Source organism: Herpailurus yagouaroundi, unplaced genomic scaffold (genome assembly GCF_014898765.1).
Source record: "Herpailurus yagouaroundi ecotype Mexico unplaced genomic scaffold, PumYag 569, whole genome shotgun sequence".
NCBI lineage: Eukaryota > Metazoa > Chordata > Mammalia > Carnivora > Felidae > Herpailurus > Herpailurus yagouaroundi.
In genome coordinates this window covers 2178835-2197931 of record NW_024412786.1, presented here as the reverse complement: position 1 = coordinate 2197931, position 19097 = coordinate 2178835, and the positions used below count along the sequence as shown (strand labels likewise).

Sequence of the window (19097 nt, the reverse complement as noted above, 5' to 3'; positions counted from 1 at the left end):
TTACTCATCAGCAGTGGACTTGTTGGGGACCACGAAAGGTGGTCATCTGGGATTTGTGGCCGTGAATTCACAGGGCAGGTGCAGCCCTGGGTGTGTGATTTTCTCTGCAGCCACACTCGGTGGTCCTGAAGCTGATGAAGGGGGCTCAGTTAGGACTCTGGTTGTGCCGGGGGAGGCGGGGGAGGAGCAGAGGGAGCCACAAGGCAGGAGCCACAGTGTTTGCAGGGACAAGATTACAACAACGACGCTAAGCTGATGAGAAGATAAGACGGGAGACAAAGGACACCACAACAGTGGCTTTAACGGACCAGATAATAAAACGGCCGCTGAGGGCTGCAGGATAAGGGAGCTGAACGGGTGAAGGCAGAGGTCAGACCGGAAGGTGTGGCTGGGCTCCCAGGTGTCTCAGGGGGTGGCTGAACTAAGGTGGAAGAAAAAAAGGCCACTGCAGGTCAAGACGGGAAAGAATAGAGAGGCCAGGCCGTGGACCAAGTCACCCACATAGATTCAGAAGCCCAGGCAAAGGTGATGGAGGCCCAGGGAGGAAGACAGTGGGCCAGGAGAGAAGGTTCCAGAATGAGGAGTGACAGAAAAGTGGCTGGATGGCAACAGAGGCTTCTCCACTTGTTAACTCCCTGGGCTCAGGCCCTAGGATGGTGAATCCAGCATGGCTCTTCAGAATTTACAAGTACATTCAACACTGTAGGTCTCAAAGCAAATCCCAGAGCTCAGCACAACCATGCTACCTTACAAACGAGGAAACTGAGGCCCAGCCAGGGGACCTGCGGTGGGCGAGGCCCTCGAGCCGGGAGGCAGCAGGGCCCGACTGCCACCCCGTGCTCCCTGCCCCTGTGCGCCCTGCTGGCCGCGAGGTCAGATCACCTGGGTAGTTCCGGCAGCCCCCCGCGGTGCTCCCCCGCCGCCAGGTGCCCTCGTAGAGCGTGGTGTTCCATTTGCGGATGGACCGGCTCTTGAGCGCGTCGGGCGTCAGGTTGCAGATCTCCAGGCGGGAGAACTCACGCAAGAAGTCTCGGAAGGACATCCTGGGGTCACGGTGCAGGGATGAGCCATGGTCCCCAGCCAGGGCACCCAGGGAGGAGGCACATGCGGACTTTGTGCAGCTTGGGAGCTGGGGCGCCAGGCCCCGAGAGGGACCAGACTAAGGAGGGGGGGGGGCGCTCACCAGAACTCTCCATCCTCCATCTTGATCCGGAGCTGCTCCCGCTCGTAAGGGTCCACGTTGTTCCACTCCGAGGAGCTGGCGGGGAGAAGGGTGTTGCCGGGGGCTGGTGGGAACTGACCCGCCGGCCTCTGTTCCTGGGGCCTGTGCTCTCGGCCCAGGTCAGAAGACCTCCGCATGGTCAAGCCCGAGATCCCATCCCAGGGGTTGTCTTGTCATGGCCAGCTCTGAGGATGCTCACAGGCTGGGTGCGGTGGCCGGTTGGGCCTGAGCTTTGTCGGGACAGCCCCCCAGACCCGGTAACATGGAGATGCCACCCCTCCCCACCCCCCCCACCCCTGTTCAATCCCGAGCAGAGCCCCAGCAGAAATGCCAGTGGCACTGACCAGCCTTCCCCAGCCTCCCTGGCCAGCGTCCTCTGCCCCTCACCCGTCGCTCCAGGCTCCCGTCCACTCCACCTCGCCCCAGGGATTCCGCATCCGGATCAGGCTCACCATCTGGCCCTGGTAGTTCACCTGTGCCCCAGAGCTCCCGTCAGCACCTGCTTCTGGCACGCACCTTAAACACCCCTGCCTGCCACCTCACTCTCAGGAGCCCCGCTCGGTACCCAGCACCACGCCAGGGAAAGTACAGCCCTTTCTCTAGGAACTTACCATGGAGGGAGGCAGCTACGCACAAGACTACAGAAAATCAGGGCAGGGTAAGAGAAACATCTCGGGACGAGTGGCCCCAAGAGACAAATAAGATGCTCCAGGAGGTCAGAGGAAGAGCCAGCCCCTCCCACAGCCCTGGTCACAGGCCAGACAGGCAAAGGCAAGCAAGGGGGCAGGAACCACCCTGCAGGGACAGCCCCCACGTGCGGTGGTACCTGCTTGGCCCCCGTCACAGAGTAGGCGTGGCCCTTCACCAGCTTCTTGAAGGTGATGGCCTCCATGTCCAGGACACTGGAGATCTGTAGAGACACACGTGCTGTGGTCAGGGGCCAGGTTCCGGGGACCAGGCTGGCGTCCCCATCCCCAGTCAGGAGGTGAGTGCCAAACACTCACGGGTCTTGAACGTTCCCCACGCACATACGACAGCTATTGGGAGTGGCAGGCAGGGACCCTGACTCCGCCTAATAGCCCCTCACACGGTGCCCCTAGAAGAGGGGCCGCCTGGGCACTCCGTCCACATTACCGCCGGTAGGGGACCTGGGCACCCACTGACACTGCTTTGGCCAGAGCTGACCGGACTCCGTGCAAACACGCGTGTCCACACACGTACAGTCGCCATAGCTCCCCCAGAGCGCCAAGGCCCTCGCGAGGAGGGATGCGGTGAGGTGGAGGAGGGGGTGAGGACAGGCTAGAGGCAGCCGGGACTGGGGAAAGGTGGAAGGTGGGAACGGGGTTAGAGTCGAGGATGCAGTGATGTAGGGGGAGGAGGCTGAGATCGAGGGTGAGTCGTGGGAACAGAACAGCAGCAAAGAGGGTGAAGGAGGCTGGGCGGGAGCGGAGGCTAGGAAAGAGCTGAAGTCGGAGGCTGGTGAGCTGGACAGCGGATGGGCACAGCATTAGATGACAGGAACAAGCAGCGGGAGGGTGGGAAGGCAAGCTGAGGTCTGAGGTTTGGGGGGCAGGGATGACGCCAGACACAACGGAGGCAGATGGGACCGGAGGGATGGATAAGGCCGGGGGAGCATCCAGAGACGGTGTGGGGTGAAGGACAGGGTCTGGAGCCAAGCCCGGGACAAGGGATGAGGCCAGGCTGCAAGAGGAGACTGGTCACAGGTCGGGGCGCGAGGGGCAGGGCTGGGTGCACTCACGTCGATGGAGCAGCCCAGGAGGGAACCTCGCTCGAGCGCCTTGAGGATGATCTGGTAGAGGTCGCTGGGTGCCTTGCGCAGCTCATACCACTCGGTGACTCCGCCTGTGAAATCCTCAAAGCCCTCCGAAGTGCTGCCCCCAGAGAGGGCCTCGTAGCTGCCATTCACCCTGCAGGGCAGCCCCAGGTCAGCACTCTGACATCAAACGAGACCCTAGACCCCAGGGGTGCCTGGAGCCCTGCCCCGGGCCCCCACTCACTTGGCATAGGCCTTCTCGAGCAGGGCGCTCCAGAACTCATTGCCTTGGGCGGAGTGCACAAACACCAGCTTCCCGTCCTTGATGGGCAGTAGGTCATCCACGACCACATCTACCCATTCCCCAAACTGCCACAGCTGGAGGGGGGGAGAGCACAGTGAACACCTGCTTTGGGATCTCCCAGGCCGCGGCTCAAGTCTCAACTCTGCCATTTACTAGAGACGTGACTGTCTCTAGATCCAGGATCCTGAACAAGTTATCCTCTCCGAGCCTCAGTTTCCCTATCCATAAAAGGGAACAGCAGGGGGGCGCCTGGGTGGCTCCATCAGTTGAGCATTGAGCGTCCGACCTGGGCTCTGGTCATGATCTCCCGGTCTGTAAGTTCGACCCTGCGTCGGGCTCTGTGCTGACAGCTGGGAGCCCGGAGCCTGCTTTGGATTCTGTGTCTCCCTCTCTCTTTGCCCCTCCCCGCTCATGCTCTGTCTCTCTCTCTCTGTCAAAAATAAATAAACACTAAAAGAAAAATTTTTTTTTTTAAAGGGAACAGCAGGGCCGTCCTCAAGGGAACACTAAACGCGATCACAAAGGTAAAGCTTTTAGGGCAGCACTACTGATATTTTTGAAACAGACCAAGGTGCTTTGTCAGGTATGGAGAGGTTGGAAAGCCCTGGGGACCTGGCTTCCATGGAACCAGCCCCCTATCTCTCCTCTCCCCAAGCTAGGTCCGGACGTGTGCGTGCGTGCGTGCGTGCGTGTGTGTGTGTGTGTGTGTGTATGGGGGGAGGGGGTGAACGTGTAAATTAAGTGTAGATCAAAAATGTGGCATCTAGACCACAAGATGGGTGACGTTCCCCACAATCATGAGTTTGCTTCAGGGATGGCCAGAGAGACGGGTTTCCCAGAGCCCAGAGGAGTCAGGACCCTGGGGCAGAAGCGGCCAAGGGCTAGGGAGGTGGGAAGGAGGGCAGAACAATGGGACAAAGGGAGGAGGTGGACCCCAGTAGTGAGGGTTGTAGGGGGAGTGTTGAACGGGCCAATCAAGAGGTTGAGGAGGAGCCGATTAGAGGAGTGAGGGAAGGGGGCGGAGGAAGGGGCAGCGAGGCCACACCCCTGCATACCAGCTCAGGGAGCAGGTGCAGCACTTGACCTAAGTAGATGGCACCGTGGGTCCTGTAGGCTGGTCTGCTGGGAATAGGGTAAGGGACTCCCTGACTAGGTGTAAGGGGAGGGCACCCAGGAGTCCTGAGGGCAGGGCTGGGGCCACCAGGGCCAGAGGGTCTAATCCAGGATTCCCGGAGGTGTGTGTCTCCCACCATCAGCTGACTGAGAATTCCTTAGTGTCACTTGAGAAATGGGCCCTGTGTGCAAGAAAGGAATAACTGGTTTAAACAGACTTAAATCCTGTCTTTCTTTTCTGCAGGGCTCTGTCAGAGGCTGGAGACTGCCAAAGTCACAAGAGGAGGTGGGGGTGGGTGGGTGCAGACGTTTACGTCTTGGGTGGAACGGCCACATGTGCTGTTCTGTTTCTCCCCGTGGAACGTTATTTATTTTTCAGATGGGGAAACTGAGGCCCTGTGGAGGAAAAGGATTTGTCCCACAGGATATAACACAGAGATCTCTCTATCCCTCCAAGCACTTGGGAAACTGCACAGGGAAACTGCCAGCTGAAATACCTGCCCTGCCCAATCGTTTCACACATGACAGATCTGAGATAGTATCACGAGGTCAAATTCTTTCTAGAGGAAGGACTGGCCCCCACAGGGTGTGGACTTAAGCCACCTAAATGCAGACTGCTGTGCCTCACCTCCTCGGGTGCCTGCTACCCCTCCTTCCCCCACGCCCTGGTCCCCCGTGGATTCGGGGCTCCTCACCTGGAAATGAAAGATGCCGGCATAGCCATTCTGGAAGCTTTGGCCATGTGGAACCACTCGATGCAGAAGCGTGTCATTAAGGGTGAGGGAGGCAATGGCAGCCAGGAGCCAACAGTCCCCTGGGATGGGAGGGACCCACATCAGACCTGCTCTGCCAATCTGCTCCCAGTGATGCACGAGGGCCCATGCTGGGGAGAAACTGGGATTCCCTGGGTGCCGGGTCCCTCGACTTACAGAAGAGACCCAGGAATCTAGGCAAACCAGCCCAGCACTGATAGCCAGAGCCTGTCTGAGCTTGCAGGAGGGAGGGGTTAGGGCAGAGCCGGAAGGAGCAGGCATGGGGAACTATTATGGAAAAAAACACCCAGAACCCACCCACCCCCCCCCAGGGCCTACCCAGTGCTCCCTGGCAGATGTCTGTGCGTGTGGCTCCATCCACAATGAACTGGGGGTTTGAGAGCAGCTCCTGCAAGAGACCCAGAGTCCTGTCTCTGGGCCAGCCCTCCTAGACACTGGAACCCAGCCACCCCAGACCCCACTCCCCACCAAGGACCTGGAGTCCTGTTCCCACTCCTCACCCAGGATGGGGGTAAACTGAGTCCCACCCAGGGTGGTGGTCCCTCTCACCGTGGGACGCTTCCACTTGATGCCATAGGTTTTGGAGGAGTTGGGGCCCAGGTCCTTGTAGCCCAGGCTCTGGGGCACTGGGGGGAAGGCCTCATCACGAAAGAGGACCCCACTCTGCAGACAGTGAGCCCGCAGCTGCTCATAATCCTGGCCCATGTACTTGATGGCATTTTCATGGCGGCCGAGGCCCAGCTCCTTGGCCCGCTGCTTCTGCACTTGTGCAGACACCCCCGTGCAGTACACCGGGGTGATGATTTCCTCGGCCATCCTGCAGGACAGACCACCCTGCTCAGAACCCAGGCCTTCCCAGGGCTCCTGCCTGTGGTCCCCCACCCACCCTTCCTTTCCAAACCTGGGGTTTCTCCACCTCTCTATGCTCCCAGCATCCAGCAGAGGGGCTTCTCTGCCCCTAGGTGTGCTGGCCACCACCTCCCTACCCCCCGGCCACAAGGCTACCACCTCTCCCTTCCCAGACTCCCATTGTCCTGGGCCTGCAGTGCTGTGGCCAGCCAGCCAGGTGGGGCAGGGCAGAGCCTGGAGATAATAACACGGTAACCCCCTCCCCAAACAGCCAAGCTCCTAGGCGCTGGCCCCTTTCCCTGGCTTGGAGGCTGAGAACCTCGGGCAGCCAGGGACCCCGTCCCCAGACCCCTGAGGCAGGCTGGGTGCTCAGGGCTGCTGGACCCCTTCCCCTCTGGCCTTCCCCCAGCTCAGACCCTGGAGACAGTGATGAGCGCAGGCTGGGCCGGTGGCCCGGGCTGTGCGGCTTTCCCCAGCCCCCGCCCCTGTCCCAGGCACGCAGAAGGCCCCGGGGTAGGGGCAGCCCCTCGGCCGGCCGCAGTGGCCAAGGGTCGGGGAATCCCGGCCCGGCCATGCAGCTCCTTACCTGGGGGAGCAGTGTTTGGGGGATCGCAGCGGTCCCCGCGGCTGCCTTCCCGGGTGGCGGCTCAGGGCAGGGCCCAACCAGGAAGAGCGCTCCTCCCCGCCCTCCTCCCGCTGCTCCTCCGCCCTCCTCTCCCCCTCCCTCCTCCTCCTTCTCCTTCCCCTCCCGGGCTCCGACCCCCGCTTCCTCTCCGCTCTCCCTTACCTCTCCGCCACCTTCTGCGACTATCTCTCTAGCGGTGTCTCCCCGCCCCTCCCTCGGCGGCCAGCTCCGCGAGAGGACAAATTAGTAAAAGGCGGAGTTGTCCCCCGGGAGGGGCCGCCGGCGCCCAGACGGAAGGGCACTGCGGGGGAGGGGGAGGGGTGCAGGGAGGGCAGGGCCGGGGGTATTTTTAACCCGGGGCAGCGGCTCGAGTTGCAGGGCCGGGCTGCCCCACCCCACGCGGCGCCCCCGGAGGGCATTCCCTGCCCCTCAGGCCTCCCCGGGCCGCCTCCGCCCCCGCCCCGGCCCCCGGCCCCCAGCGCCCAGCCGAGATTACCCCCGGCGGCGGCAGCAGCCGCTGCAAGGAGGGGCCGGGCAGGGCGCTCGCCTGCGGGGGTTCGCTCGGCCGGCAGCGGCCGGGCCCCCCCACCCCGGCTCCCCGCCCCCACCCCACCCCCGTCGCGCGACCCTGGGCGAGTCCTTGCCCCTCTCGGCCTCGGTTTCCCGTTTGCGCCGCGAAGGGCACGGAGGTGAGCCGCTGCGGGCACCCGTCTCTGTCGCGCGCTCTGGGGTCTCCGGAGCCCGGACCCTGCGAGGGGTGGGCGTCCCTGCCCTCGCCCCCAGGCCCTCGGCCCACCCACCTGGGAGCGCCCTTGTGCCGCCTCCCCCAGGAGGGGGCGGCAGAGGCTGCGAGCCGGTCGCCAGGCCCACCCAAGGCCGGGAGATCCCGCCTCCCGCCCGCAGAGCTGCGCCGGGAGACGTTGGGGAAGCCAGAAGACCGAGGGAGGGAGGAGGACTAGCGGCGTTCCCCCAGCCCCGGGCTTCGCACTGACCTCTCTTGCCCCCTCCGTCCCACTCCCTTGCAGCCTCCTTCTTTTGTACAGATCTGAGCAGTCTTCCACCCCAAGTGGAGTGTAATGGAAACGCCCATGGTTCACCTAGCCCTGCCCTAACGCTCTGCTCAAGCAACACTAGGCTTATCTATAGTTTTAGGGTTTATATTTAGGTGTGTAATCCGGGCTGATTTAGGCTTTGATATGATGTATCCTAAATAGTTATCAGATCCGTCTACTTCTCTCCTGAACCTACGATTCATTCCCTAGTTCCAGCCACCGGCCCCCTGGTGTGTTTTGTTTTGTTTTAATCTGCACGCGGCCGTTTCCTCTCTTGCCTCCTCCAACCCAGATCTCTGCTCAGGTCATGATCTCACAGTTTGGGGGAAGGAGGCCCACCTGGGGCTCTGCACTGACAGCACAGATGATGAGGATATTCTCTCTCTCTCTCTCTCTCTCTCTCTCCCTCTGCCCCTCCCCCATTCAAATGCACCTGCTTCCATCTCTCTCTCTCTCTCTCCCCCTCCCCCTCTCTCAAAAGGAATAAATAAACTTTAAAGAAATGCCTATTGCTCAGTAAAAGAACAGGGCATCAGGGTGGCTTAGTCAGCTGAGCGTCTGACTCTTAATCTCATGGGTTCCTGAGTCTGAGCCCCACATGGGGCTCTGTGCTGACAGGGCAGAGCCTGCTTGGGATTCTCTCTCTCCTTCTCTCTCTGCCCTCCCCCCAAAAATAATCTTGTAAAAAAAAAAAAAAAAGAAGCCATTAAGAAAACTATGTAGTGTAGGATTCCAACTATGTAACATTCTGTAAAAGACAAAACTAGAGATAGTTAAAAAAAGATCAGTGGTTGCCAAGAGTTTGGTGGAGGTGGGGAGGGATAACAGATGAAACTGGGGGCATCTTGAGGGCCTGAAACTTCTGTATGATACTACAATGATAGTTACATGACATTATACCACACAAATGTAGGATATTAACAACAAGAGAAACAATGTAAGGGAAAAAGAGAGGGGTATGTGCCCAGTTCTCGGTACTTAAGGAGCCGTTTTTCTGTAAACCAAAAATTGCTCTGAAAAATAGTCTATCTTAAAAAAAAGAAAAAAGTTAAAACATACACCTACCATATATGACCCATTATTCCACTCCTAGGCTTTTACCCAAGAGAAATAAAAGCATATGTCCAAAGACTCGTGTATGAATATTCATAGCTTTGGTAGGGACGGTCATCAAACGATCTTTCCTTGAGATCTTTTCCTTTGTAGCTGGGCATCCCACTGCACCACTGCTGACATCTATGGTGTCGTGAGGGTGACAGCCATCCACACTGCATCCCACAGATGGGGCAATCCTCATGATCTCTTTAGTGGGTTCCAAGTGCTCTAGTTAAAGGTGGGTGCGGTATCTGTCCAGTAACTTGACAATATTACCCAAAGTGATGTTCCCACCATGCTTCATGTTTTCCTGCTTCTGTCTCTGGGTGGTTTCTTGAGGGGTTTGATGATCAGGGCAGAGGCAGAAGGCACCGCCCATATGGCGTCCTATCTGTTCACTGTCATCCCCAGCCCTTGCCATCACCAGTTTCTTTTGGCGATGTCGTTACCAATCTTCTTGAGGGACAGACCCTAAGGGGCCCATCTTGGAGGCCCAGGCAGACCCGGCACCGGCCTCCCTGCCAGTGCACTTTAGGTATACAGTTTTGATCTCCTGGGGCTCGAATGTAAGCGGCGTGGTGGAGGTGGCTAGTGCCGGATGATTTTGGGACTGGCGACGAAAGTTGCACTGGGGCCTCCTCAGAACAAGAGAGCTGAAAGCTATTCATAGAAATTGTAATTGTGGCAGCCCAAACTAGAACCAATCAAATGTTCATCCACGCATTGTGAATGCATAAGCAAATTGTGGTATGCATGTACAACAGGATACTACCCAGCAGTAAAGACGAACAAGAGGTGAATCTCAGAATTACAACAAATGTAAGAAGCCAGGCAGTTCATTCTGTGTAATTCCACTTATATGAAAATTCCAGAGAAAGGATGCCAATTGAGTGCCAGAAAGCAGATCAGTGGTTACCTGGAGGTGAGAGTGGGGGCCGGCAGGTAGGAAAGGGTGCAAGGGAAGGATGGACAAGGGGTTCAAGGAAACTTTTTGGGGTGATGGTTACGTTCACTATCTCGATTATGGTAATATGGGTGTATACATGTCAAACAAAATGTACATTTTAAGTATACGTGGTTTATTGTATGTCAACTAGACCTCAATAAGCTGTTAAAAACACCACCAGGACTTGGAGTGCCTGGCTGGCTCAGTTGGTAGAGGATGTGACTCTTGACCTTGGGGTTGTAAGTTTGAACCCCATGTTGGGTGTAGAGATTACTCAGAAAATAAAAATCTTAAAAAAAAATTAGTCTTAAACACACACACACACACACACACACACACACACACACACCAATAGGACCTAATTACTGATTAGATCTGGCTCTTGGAACACCGGGAGGGATCAAAGATAACACTGAACCCTTGATGTGGCTTGACCACTTAAGTGGATTAATGAGGCAGGGGGACTCACCAAGCTGGGGAGACAGTGGAAGACCTTTGGGAACAATCCCTCCAAGCAGAGATGCTTGAGGAGGGAACAGCTCTCAGAAGTACAAATTGGGGAGCCACTGGCCACTGGTGCCATCTGAAAGAAGCAGAAGTCGGGGGACAGACGCTTTATTCTGGATACCAAGATACTTCACAAAGATGTCAGTTCTCCTTAAAGTCATCTACAGGTTTATCACAATTAATATTCTGATTGGGAGGTGGTTAGAAAAGCTGATTTGAAGGTCACAGGGAGGGGCATCTAGGTGGCTCAGCTGGTTAAGCCTCAGACTCTTGATTTCAGCTCAGGTCATGATCTCCTAGTTCACGGGTTCGAGCCCTATGTTGGGCTTTGCGCTGCTGACACAGAGCCTGCTTGGGATTCTCTCTCTCCCTCTCTCTCTGCCCCTCCCCACCTCAAAAATAAATTTAAAAACGTTAAAAAAATAAAGTTCATAGGGAAATTAAATAAGAATAACCAGGAGATTTCCGAAAACAAAGAAAAATCAGGGGAGACTAACTCTACCAGATATTAAAACACAACAAATCCATGATAATTTAATGTAATTAAAGAGGGGTATTGACACGCATAGATCATTGGAAGATAGAAAAATCTAGAAATAGATCCAAATGCACACAGGAATTTAGTATATAATAAAAGTAACATTTCAAATCTGTTGAGAAAAGTTGAGTTTTTTAATAAAAGGCATTAGGAATATACGAAGGAATTTTGTATATGATAAATTCCAGATGAACCCAAGATTTAAAAGGAAAAAATGAAAACAAAAATGTAGCCAAGAGCTAAGGGAGAAGATTCTTTAGTCATGTCAGTGTGGAAAAGGTCTTTTCAACCATGACACAAACCCCAAAAGCCCCCAAAAACTTATTTTACTACATTAAAAAATCTGCACAGCAAAGTCAGTAATGAACTGAAGAAACTACTTACAATTTACATCTTGAAGGGCTATTTTTCCTGCAAACCCTTTTATGTCAATCAGAAACCAAAAACAGGAGAAATGGGAAAAGAACAGGGTAATTCACAGAAAAAAAGACAAATCGCTCTTTTTTTTAAGATTTTTAAATTTTTATTTTTTAATTAAAAACATTTTTTTAATGTTTATTTATTTTTGAGAAAGAGACAGGCAGTGCACAAGCAGGGCAGGGGTGGGTGAGGGCAGAGAGAGAGGGAGACACAGAATCCGAAGCAGGATCCAGGCTCCAAGACATCAGCACAGAGCCCGACACGGGGCTTGAACTCACAAACTGTGAGATCATGACCCGAGCCGAAGTCAGCGGCTTAACCGACCGAGCCACCCAGGCGCCCCAGGAGATAAACAGTTCTTAAAGGTATGACTCTGAATTCACTCAAAAGAAAAATAAATGCAAATTTGAACTTCACCAAGAGATCATTTCCCAAAGATAAAAAGATCTGGTAGGTTACTGACCCGTGAATATTCTGGAAAAGAGCGTTCACATGTATTGCTGGAAGTGGGGATCCATATGGGTACAGCCTCTTATAGAGGACCTCTGGCAAAAATTGTAATGACTATTTTGATGTAGGCTTCGAGCAATTCTAGGAATCCAGAGTACAGATATCTTTTCACTTTTGAATAATGATATCCTTACCCAGTCTTAGTGACTCTGTAGTACTGTTGGGAATAGCAGAACTCTGGAAACAACTTAAATGTCGATTAATAAGGAACAAGTTACATTTTGGTCCATCCATGAAGAGGAATACTATAGAGCTGTCAAAAGGAACATGGATAAGGAACCATCTTCATCTTCAAAATATGTGGATAAGCACACACCAGGATGCATGGAATTCTTCCCTTTGAGTTTTTAAAAGGGAGGGGGGCATATATATATATATATATATATATATATATATATATATATATATATATTTGGTGTGGCGTCTTTCTTCTGACACCGCTTCTCACATCAAATGTGTTTCTTCCCAGATACCAAATACATATGACTTTTCCACACCAATTCTCCAACTCCCCACTGCCAACTAGGTGCTTACAGTTCAGTTCAGTTCTGACATAAATTCCCAGTTATTACACATCCTGTAGGTTAAGGGTTCAGTCCCACAAGATGCCAGCCACAAATGGGATGCCCAGGTGACCCACACACCTGTCTGGCTTACTACAAATCTGGGGTGCCCACCACCCCCTCCTCAGCTTTGCTGATTTGGTAGAAGACTCACAGACCTCAAGAAAGTGCTTTGTGTACGAGTTGTTTAAAGGATACAACTCTAGGGGTGCCTGGGTCGCTCAGTCAGTTAAGCATCCGGCTTCAGCTCAAGTCATGATCTCACAGCTTGTGGGTTCGAGCCCCGCATCAGACTCTGTGCTGACAACTCAGAGCCTGGAAACCTGCTTCGGATTCTGTCTCCCTCTTTCTCTGTCACTCCCCCGCTCACGCTGTGTCTGTCTGTCCCTCTCAAAACTAAAACAAACATTAGAAAATTAAAAAAAAATAAAGGATACAACCCTGAAGCAGCCAGATAGAAGAGGTGTGTAGGGCAAGGTATGGTGGAGAGGGGGAAAGAGCTTCCTTGGCCTTTCTCGGCGGCCCCCCCCCCCCCCCCGCCCAGGTACAGTCTCTGTTCATCAACCCAGAAATGTTCCAATGTCCAGTCCTCTCCTCTCCTCCACTTCCCACTCTTGACTGGTCTTTCGGATGACCAGCCCCCACTCTGAAGATAAGTGGGGGCCCCACCCTGAGTTGCCTCATTAACACAAATTCAGGTGTGGCCCAAAGGGGTTCACCGTGAATAACAGAAGTCACTCCTATGACTCAGAACATTGTAAGGGTTTTAGTAACTCTGTACCGGGAACCAGGGACTAAGACCAAATATATATACATATTTTTATTACACCACATTTGGTTATGTATGTTTATATTCTTTCTGTGGAAGAACACAAATGACAAGTTTTATAGCTTCCAGGGAGAGGAGCCAGGGGTAGGAGGTGACTCTTGGTTAAGAATTTAAAAGGTACAGGTGAATATATTACTTATTTGAAAAACAAATTAAAAATACTTTGTAGCCCTCGTCTTGGCTTCTAATGGGCTCAACCTCCAGGCTTTCTTACTTCTACACTTTTTGGGAGCCACTCGTAGAGCATGCAAGGTAATGGTGCCCAGACTCCTCTGTTTGACCATGTGGACTCTTCCAGCTTCACTTCCAGCCATTTCCCCAAACACACCCTCCCCTCCAGGCTTTCCCTAGGCATTCCCTCTACTAGTAACACCTGGGGCTTCCATCTGAGCTCTGTTCCTTTTTTTTTTTTTTTTTTTTTTTGAGTAGGCTTCCGGCCCAGCATGAAGCCCAACTCAGGTTTGAACTCACAATCATGAGAGACTCTGGGATCGAGACCTGAGCCCAGATGGAGTCTGGCCGCTTAACGGACTGAGCCACCCAGGCGCCCCTGAGCTCTGTTCCCGAGACAGCTTGAAACCTTCTGGGATTAATGCAATTCAAACCTCACATAACACCCATCCCAGAGGAATACCCATTTTGCGGATGAGGCAATGGAAACTAAGGAACATGCCAAGGCCACACAGGAACCTGGGATTTGGATTTAAGCTGTCTGACATCAGAGACCAAGTGCTCGTCTCGACTCTAGACTATCCAAGAATATCCTACCTCCCAATCTCTGTCCCTTCATGGGCAAACTTGACATTGTTCAAGGCCCAGTTCAAATGCCACCTTCTCTGGAAAGCCTTCTCTGCTACCTCATTAACAAGTTGACTTTTGGGGATGGGGGGTAGATGTATTATAAGAATTACCTTATATGTGATTGCAGCCCAGGGCAGTCACCAAGTGTCATTCCTAAACAGACCAGGCTCTGCAGCCCTGTCTGAGCTAACCACAGAGTACTTCTCCATCTAAGCTTTCTTTTGTCCTATAGGTTCCAGGGCCTTGTAAGGACTGCGTGTATTTTCATCTCATTCAACCCCAGCTACGCTGTGTGTACGGTTCATCATGCATAGGTGATGTTACAGAGGGGAAACTGAGGCTCAGGATGACCGGTCATCAATGGAAAGGAAAACTGTGATTACAGAGCCTCTGCTCGTGAGTCTCAATCACTGATACCTAAAGCTGGCAGACCCCCCCCCCCCTCCTCCAATTCCCTCCCTACCCCTACCCTGGGTCAAGGAGCCAGGCCAGGGCCTAAGCACAGTCGGTGTCCTGTAGACACGAGTTTATTAGAGGGGCCAGGGTCAGAGTGGGTACAGTTGGGAGGAGGGGACTGGGGGGCCTGGGCAGCACTGCCAGCCTGTGGCCAATAAGACAGAAGGCCGGGGCGGGGTGGGGGGGGCCCACAGCCAGTAGGGCTTGGGTCAGCAGACAAGCAGGCGGGCTGCTCTTCACCCTGCAAATATCAGCGCCTAGGGCACGGTGGAGGCTTCGGGAGGACTGGGGAGAAAGGTCAGGGAGAGGCTGAGAGAGGAAACCCACCAAGCGCCCACGGTTAGGAGGTGGCAGAGCTGGGACGCGCACCCAGGCCTGCTGGACCCCAGGCCCTGTGCCCCTACTTCCCATTCTGTTGGGCCCCACATCTGCCTCCCGAGCTCCCAAGCCCACCCCCAGCTCCTGTCCCCAACTCACTGTGGAGAGTGTAGGTGCCCGGCTCCAGCTGCAGTTGGGGGGGCAGGATGATGAGGAAGCCCCCCACCAAGGGGTCTTCGGCCACTGAGAGACAAGCTTGGGAGGGAGGGCAATGGCACTCAGGGTTTGGGGAAGGGCACTTGGATAAGACAGGCAAGGGGCGGGGCTGGTGGCTGCAGAGGCCGTGGGCAGGGAGCAAGCCACAGAGGGAACAGTGAGGAGGCGAGAGGCCGGGGCCTCCAGGCAGGGGCACCCGGGCCTTTGGGCAGCCCCTCTGAGCTCCACCGTGGTGGGGACGCCGCTCTCGAGTCCAGGCCCAGTGGGACGGCTCCTTGGCCATGACCTGGCATGAGGAGAGCGGGTAGTCAATGGGGACGGGAGGTCCGGCCTTGTTCCCCCACCCGAGGATGGCGGCGGGGCCTCACCTCCTCACAGCACTGGCGGCTCACCATGGCCCGGAAGCCCATCCGGGCCCACAGCTTATCCCTCTGGTGCAGGAAGTCTGCCACCTGACGACGCCAATCTTTTCCCAGGGCCCACAGAAAAATCACACATTTAGGGTCCTCCAGATCCTCCTCCATGTCATTTGCAAGAAACCTGGCCTCGGAGGCAGGGGGCGGAAAGCAGAAGTAAGCATCTGCCCTGCCCCCTCCCACAACTCCTAGCAAGGGTCCCCCCCTCCTGCCCTGGGCACTCACAGCGCCAAGAACAAGTTGCTGTGGGTGTACTCGCTGAGCTTCAGGTTGGCACGCCGGAAGTAGACCAGCACCATGGCCAGGAGATACTGCAGACACAGAGGGGGGCAGAGGTGACAGGCACCCGGAGAGTGGGCCGTGAGGGGCCATTTGCACCCAAGGAAGCCGTGGTGCAGGTTAGAGAACCCAGGGGAAGTAGTGGGGTGAAAACAAGGATTTAGGGGCGCCCGGGGGGCTCCGCCGGTTAAGCATCTGACTCTTGATTTCAGCTCAGGTCACGATCTCACGGTCTCCTGGGTTCGAGCCCCGCGTCAGGCTCTGGGCTGACAGTGCGGAGCCTGCTTGGGATTCTCTCTCTCCCCCTCTCTCTCTCTGCCCCTCCCCTGCTCACGCTGTCTCTGTCTCTCTCAAAAATAAATAGACTTAAAAATAATTTAAAAAACAAAACAAAACAAGGATTTAAAAGGGAGGTGCTCCCTCCATCAGACCGGGAGACTCAGTGAAATAGCAGCATTCAAGTCTCTTGTGACTGGGCTTCTACTCCGTGTCACCTCACCTTATCTGAAATCTGGAAACAGGGATCTCTGGAAAGGAATTCCTGCAGGAAACTGTGCTCTGGAGTAGAGAAGAGAAATGATGGACTGGGGTTACCACACCCCCACACAAGCCAAGAGTGGCACCCCAGAGCCCAAGCCTCCACCCAACCCACTTGCTGACATGCCCCCCCCCTTCTCTCTGGGGTCACCTGGGAAGGGAAGGGACAGAGATTTCAGATGCCTGCCCTGGGCAAGTCCCACCTCTCACACTGGCTCACACTGGGTCCCCCCAAGTCCCCCAGCACCCCTCCCCCCCCCGCACTCCCACCCCGGGGAACTCACCCAGAAGGCTGAGGAAGGCCTGGAGCTCCTGGTGCGGGCGCGGGCGGAGAGACACGCTGCCCCCACCCTGACGGCTCCAGCCCCCCAGCTTCACCTGGGTGGCAACCACGGGGAAAGTGGCAAAGTCTTGAGTGTCGCTCATTTCATGGGGGTGGGGGCGGGTAGGGCGCGGTGGGGCAGGATGGCCTGTGGAGAAAGTAGCCTCGGGACTCCGCCCCGACCCCCTTGCCCCCCACCCGTCGAGGGGGTCGAGGGTGGCCAGACAGGGGGCCTCCAGAAGATGGAGAGTCGGGCGTGGAGATGGGGGTGGGGGCGGCGCTCGGAGCAGGCAGAAACTGGGGTACGCGTGGGCTGGGGAGGCCAGAAATGCAGCCGACTTGCTGCAGCTCTTGCACCGCGTCCCAGCCCCCCCCACCCCACCCCCCCAGGCCAGGCCAGAGAGCAAGAATGGGAGCGAGAGGCACCTCTGGCGCCGCTGAGCGCTAAACCCCAGAAGATGGGTACACCCCAATACCCCTTTTGCAAACACAGGACCCGAAGCGGGCAAGACTCGCGGCTACTTAACTGTGGGGCCTGTCTGACCCCCCCCAAAGCCGAAGAGTTTAATTGCTCCCCAACTCCCAACTACCCCTTCACCCCACACCAAAGTGGCATACCTGGAAGGACCACCAACCCCTTTCTTCGTGAAGAGGAAACTGAGGCCCGGGAGTGGGGGGGGGGGGGTGCCTTTAGAGCAAGTTGAGCGGGAGGCACCTCAAACGTTTCAAGCTACGGGGAGAGACGCCAACTACGGGGTTCAGAAGGTGCGGCCCGGCACCCCGTGGCCAACCTGGGGGCCTCCACCTAGGCTCCCACAAGCAGCCCAGCCTCCTCCAAAAAGCCTTACCTGAGCTACGGCATTACCTACAGCATAACTCCCGGCGCAGAGCGGCTGTATTTATAGAGCCCCGGCGCTGCCCCGCCCTCGCAGCCCTCCGCCAATCAGGCCCCTTCCTGGGGAGGGGGCGGGGCTTCGGGGCATCTCCTCTCACCTCTGCCTGGAGTCCGCTCGGTCTCCACATTCGCCTCCCAGCTGCGGCTCCCCGGGTAAGGGCTTCTCCAAAGCTGCACCACCTTCAAGAGGGGTAAAGGCAGGCCGGCGGGACCCCAGGGCCTGCATGGCGACACGGCCTCCTCCCCACCTCTTTATAAAAGTGGAGCCAAGGTGCAGGGCCCGGAAATGAGGTCTGGGCCCCGTTCACTGATTGAGCCTTGCTGGGGCAGGGTCGCTGGCTGTGTCTGTGTTTGTTTCAGATCCAGGAATCTCAAAAACCTCGGAGCTAGAGAAGAGAGTGTCCTGGCACGAAAATTCCCGGAGTCCACATCCCCTTCCCAAGATCCTTTAGCGGCTGGGGGAGCCGGGCCTGTGGCTCCAAGCCTGGAGAGGAGGCCTTTGCCAAAGACAGTCAAGCCCTCTCCTCGCCCCTACCTGCCCTTAAGATTTTCGTCTTCACCGCTTCATTTACTCCCTCTCCAACCCTATGGGACAGTCAGCACCTGCATTACTTTCCACATTTGACGGGTGACGCTTTGTTTCCCATTTTTTTTTTTATTGTGGTAAAATATACATAATGAAAATTGCCTCCTTAGCCATGCTTAAGTTCAGTAGTTAAAAAAAAATTTTTTTTTTAAATCTTTATTTTTGAGAGAGAGGGAGAGACAGAGTGCAAGCGGGGGAGGAACAGAGAGAGAGGGAGACACAGAATCCGAAGCAGGCTCCAGGCTCCGAGCTGTCAGCACAGAGCCCGACGCGGGGCTCAAACTCACCAACTGCGAGATCATGACCTGAGCGGAAGTCGGACGCTCAACCGACTGAGCCGCCCCAGCGCCCCTTAAATTCAGTAGTTTTAAGTACATTCCTAGTGTGCAACCATCACCACCATCCGTTTGCAAAACTGGACGCCTTTACCTGTTAAACAGTAACTCCCTGTTTCCCTTCCATGGTCCATGGCAACCACCATTTTACTTCTGCGTCTGTGAAGTCAACTACTCTAGGGACCTCATGCAGGTGGAATCACACAGGGGTTGGCTTTTTTTGTGATGCCCTTACTTCACTTAGCATGTCTGCAAGGTTCATCCACGCCCTACCATGTGTCAGGATGTCCTTCCTTTTTACGGCTGAATAATATTCCATTCTGTGTATAGACCACAGTTTGCTTATCCCTTTATCCATCGATGGATCAAGGCCCACCTCAAGCTCTGTGCTGACAGCACGTAGCCTATTGGGATTCTCTCTCTCCCTCTCTTTCTGCCCCCCCTCTGCTTCTCCCCCTCTCAAAATAAACAAATAAACCTAAAAAAAATAGAATAAAAAATAAAATACATATTTGAATAGAAACGGAGGCCAGAAAGAAGCTGAATCGTTTATGCTCCAAGTCCCAAGTGGGCTCAAGTCACGGGACCAACACACCTGCCCCTGGGAAGTAGGTCTTGTGGTTCCCGTTGCCATTTCTCAGATGGTAAACTGAGGCTCAGGGCCTCGACCTCTGACATTTAAATGAAAGATGAAGGGAATGTGGCTGGGCCACATGGGTGGTGAGTACTGGACCAGGTTTGGAGCTCAGGTCCCAGGACCTCAGATGCAGGCTCCTTCCTGTGACCCAGCTGCTGGTCACTGGTTGGACACCCAGC

At 55.2% G+C, this 19097-nt stretch overlaps 2 protein-coding genes across 5 annotated transcripts in view; both read right to left on the bottom strand.

The window, feature by feature from the left end:
• Positions 1-7577, bottom strand: part of CAPN1 (calpain 1) — a 28330-nt gene extending 20753 nt beyond the window's left edge. Inside the window, exons 1-10 of one of the 4 annotated variants that reach the window (XM_040466175.1) lie at positions 7461-7577; positions 5736-6003; positions 5505-5574; positions 5109-5227; positions 3241-3374; positions 2982-3150; positions 2049-2132; positions 1610-1695; positions 1184-1258; positions 883-1043 (exon numbers count right to left, since the gene is read on the bottom strand). In XM_040466175.1, the coding sequence (XP_040322109.1) occupies positions 883-1043; positions 1184-1258; positions 1610-1695; positions 2049-2132; positions 2982-3150; positions 3241-3374; positions 5109-5227; positions 5505-5574; positions 5736-6002 (1165 nt within the window). In that variant the 5' untranslated portion in view covers position 6003; positions 7461-7577. Of the gene's footprint in view, positions 1-882; positions 1044-1183; positions 1259-1609; positions 1696-2048; positions 2133-2981; positions 3151-3240; positions 3375-5108; positions 5228-5504; positions 5575-5735; positions 6007-6621; positions 6751-6822; positions 7079-7460 lie in introns of those variants that run through there. The other 3 variants (XM_040466171.1, XM_040466173.1, XM_040466172.1) reach the window with 3 other exon arrangements.
• A 980-nt stretch (positions 7578-8557) lies between these two features.
• On the bottom strand, positions 8558-17928 carry SPDYC (speedy/RINGO cell cycle regulator family member C). Its single transcript, XM_040465793.1, has 9 exons — positions 17921-17928; positions 17459-17610; positions 16428-16613; positions 16106-16164; positions 15553-15638; positions 15280-15451; positions 14855-15197; positions 10223-10336; positions 8558-9467 (listed from the first exon to the last, which is right to left on the bottom strand). The coding sequence occupies exons 1-8, from the start codon at positions 17926-17928 to the stop codon at positions 10296-10298; spliced, it is 1047 nt and encodes a 348-aa protein (XP_040321727.1). The 3' UTR covers positions 8558-9467; positions 10223-10295.
• Positions 17929-19097: the final 1169 nt, after the last annotated feature.

Excerpts from the sequence above, each read along its gene's own strand:
- SPDYC (XM_040465793.1), bottom strand. Across the intron at positions 15,639-16,105 it reads GTTTCCAGATTTCAGATAAG|TATCTCCTGGCCATGGTGCT; the intron begins GTGAGGTGACAC and ends CTGTGTCTGCAG. Across the intron at positions 15,452-15,552 it reads AGCAACTTGTTCTTGGCGCT|GTTTCTTGCAAATGACATGG; the intron begins GTGAGTGCCCAG and ends CTCCGAGGCCAG.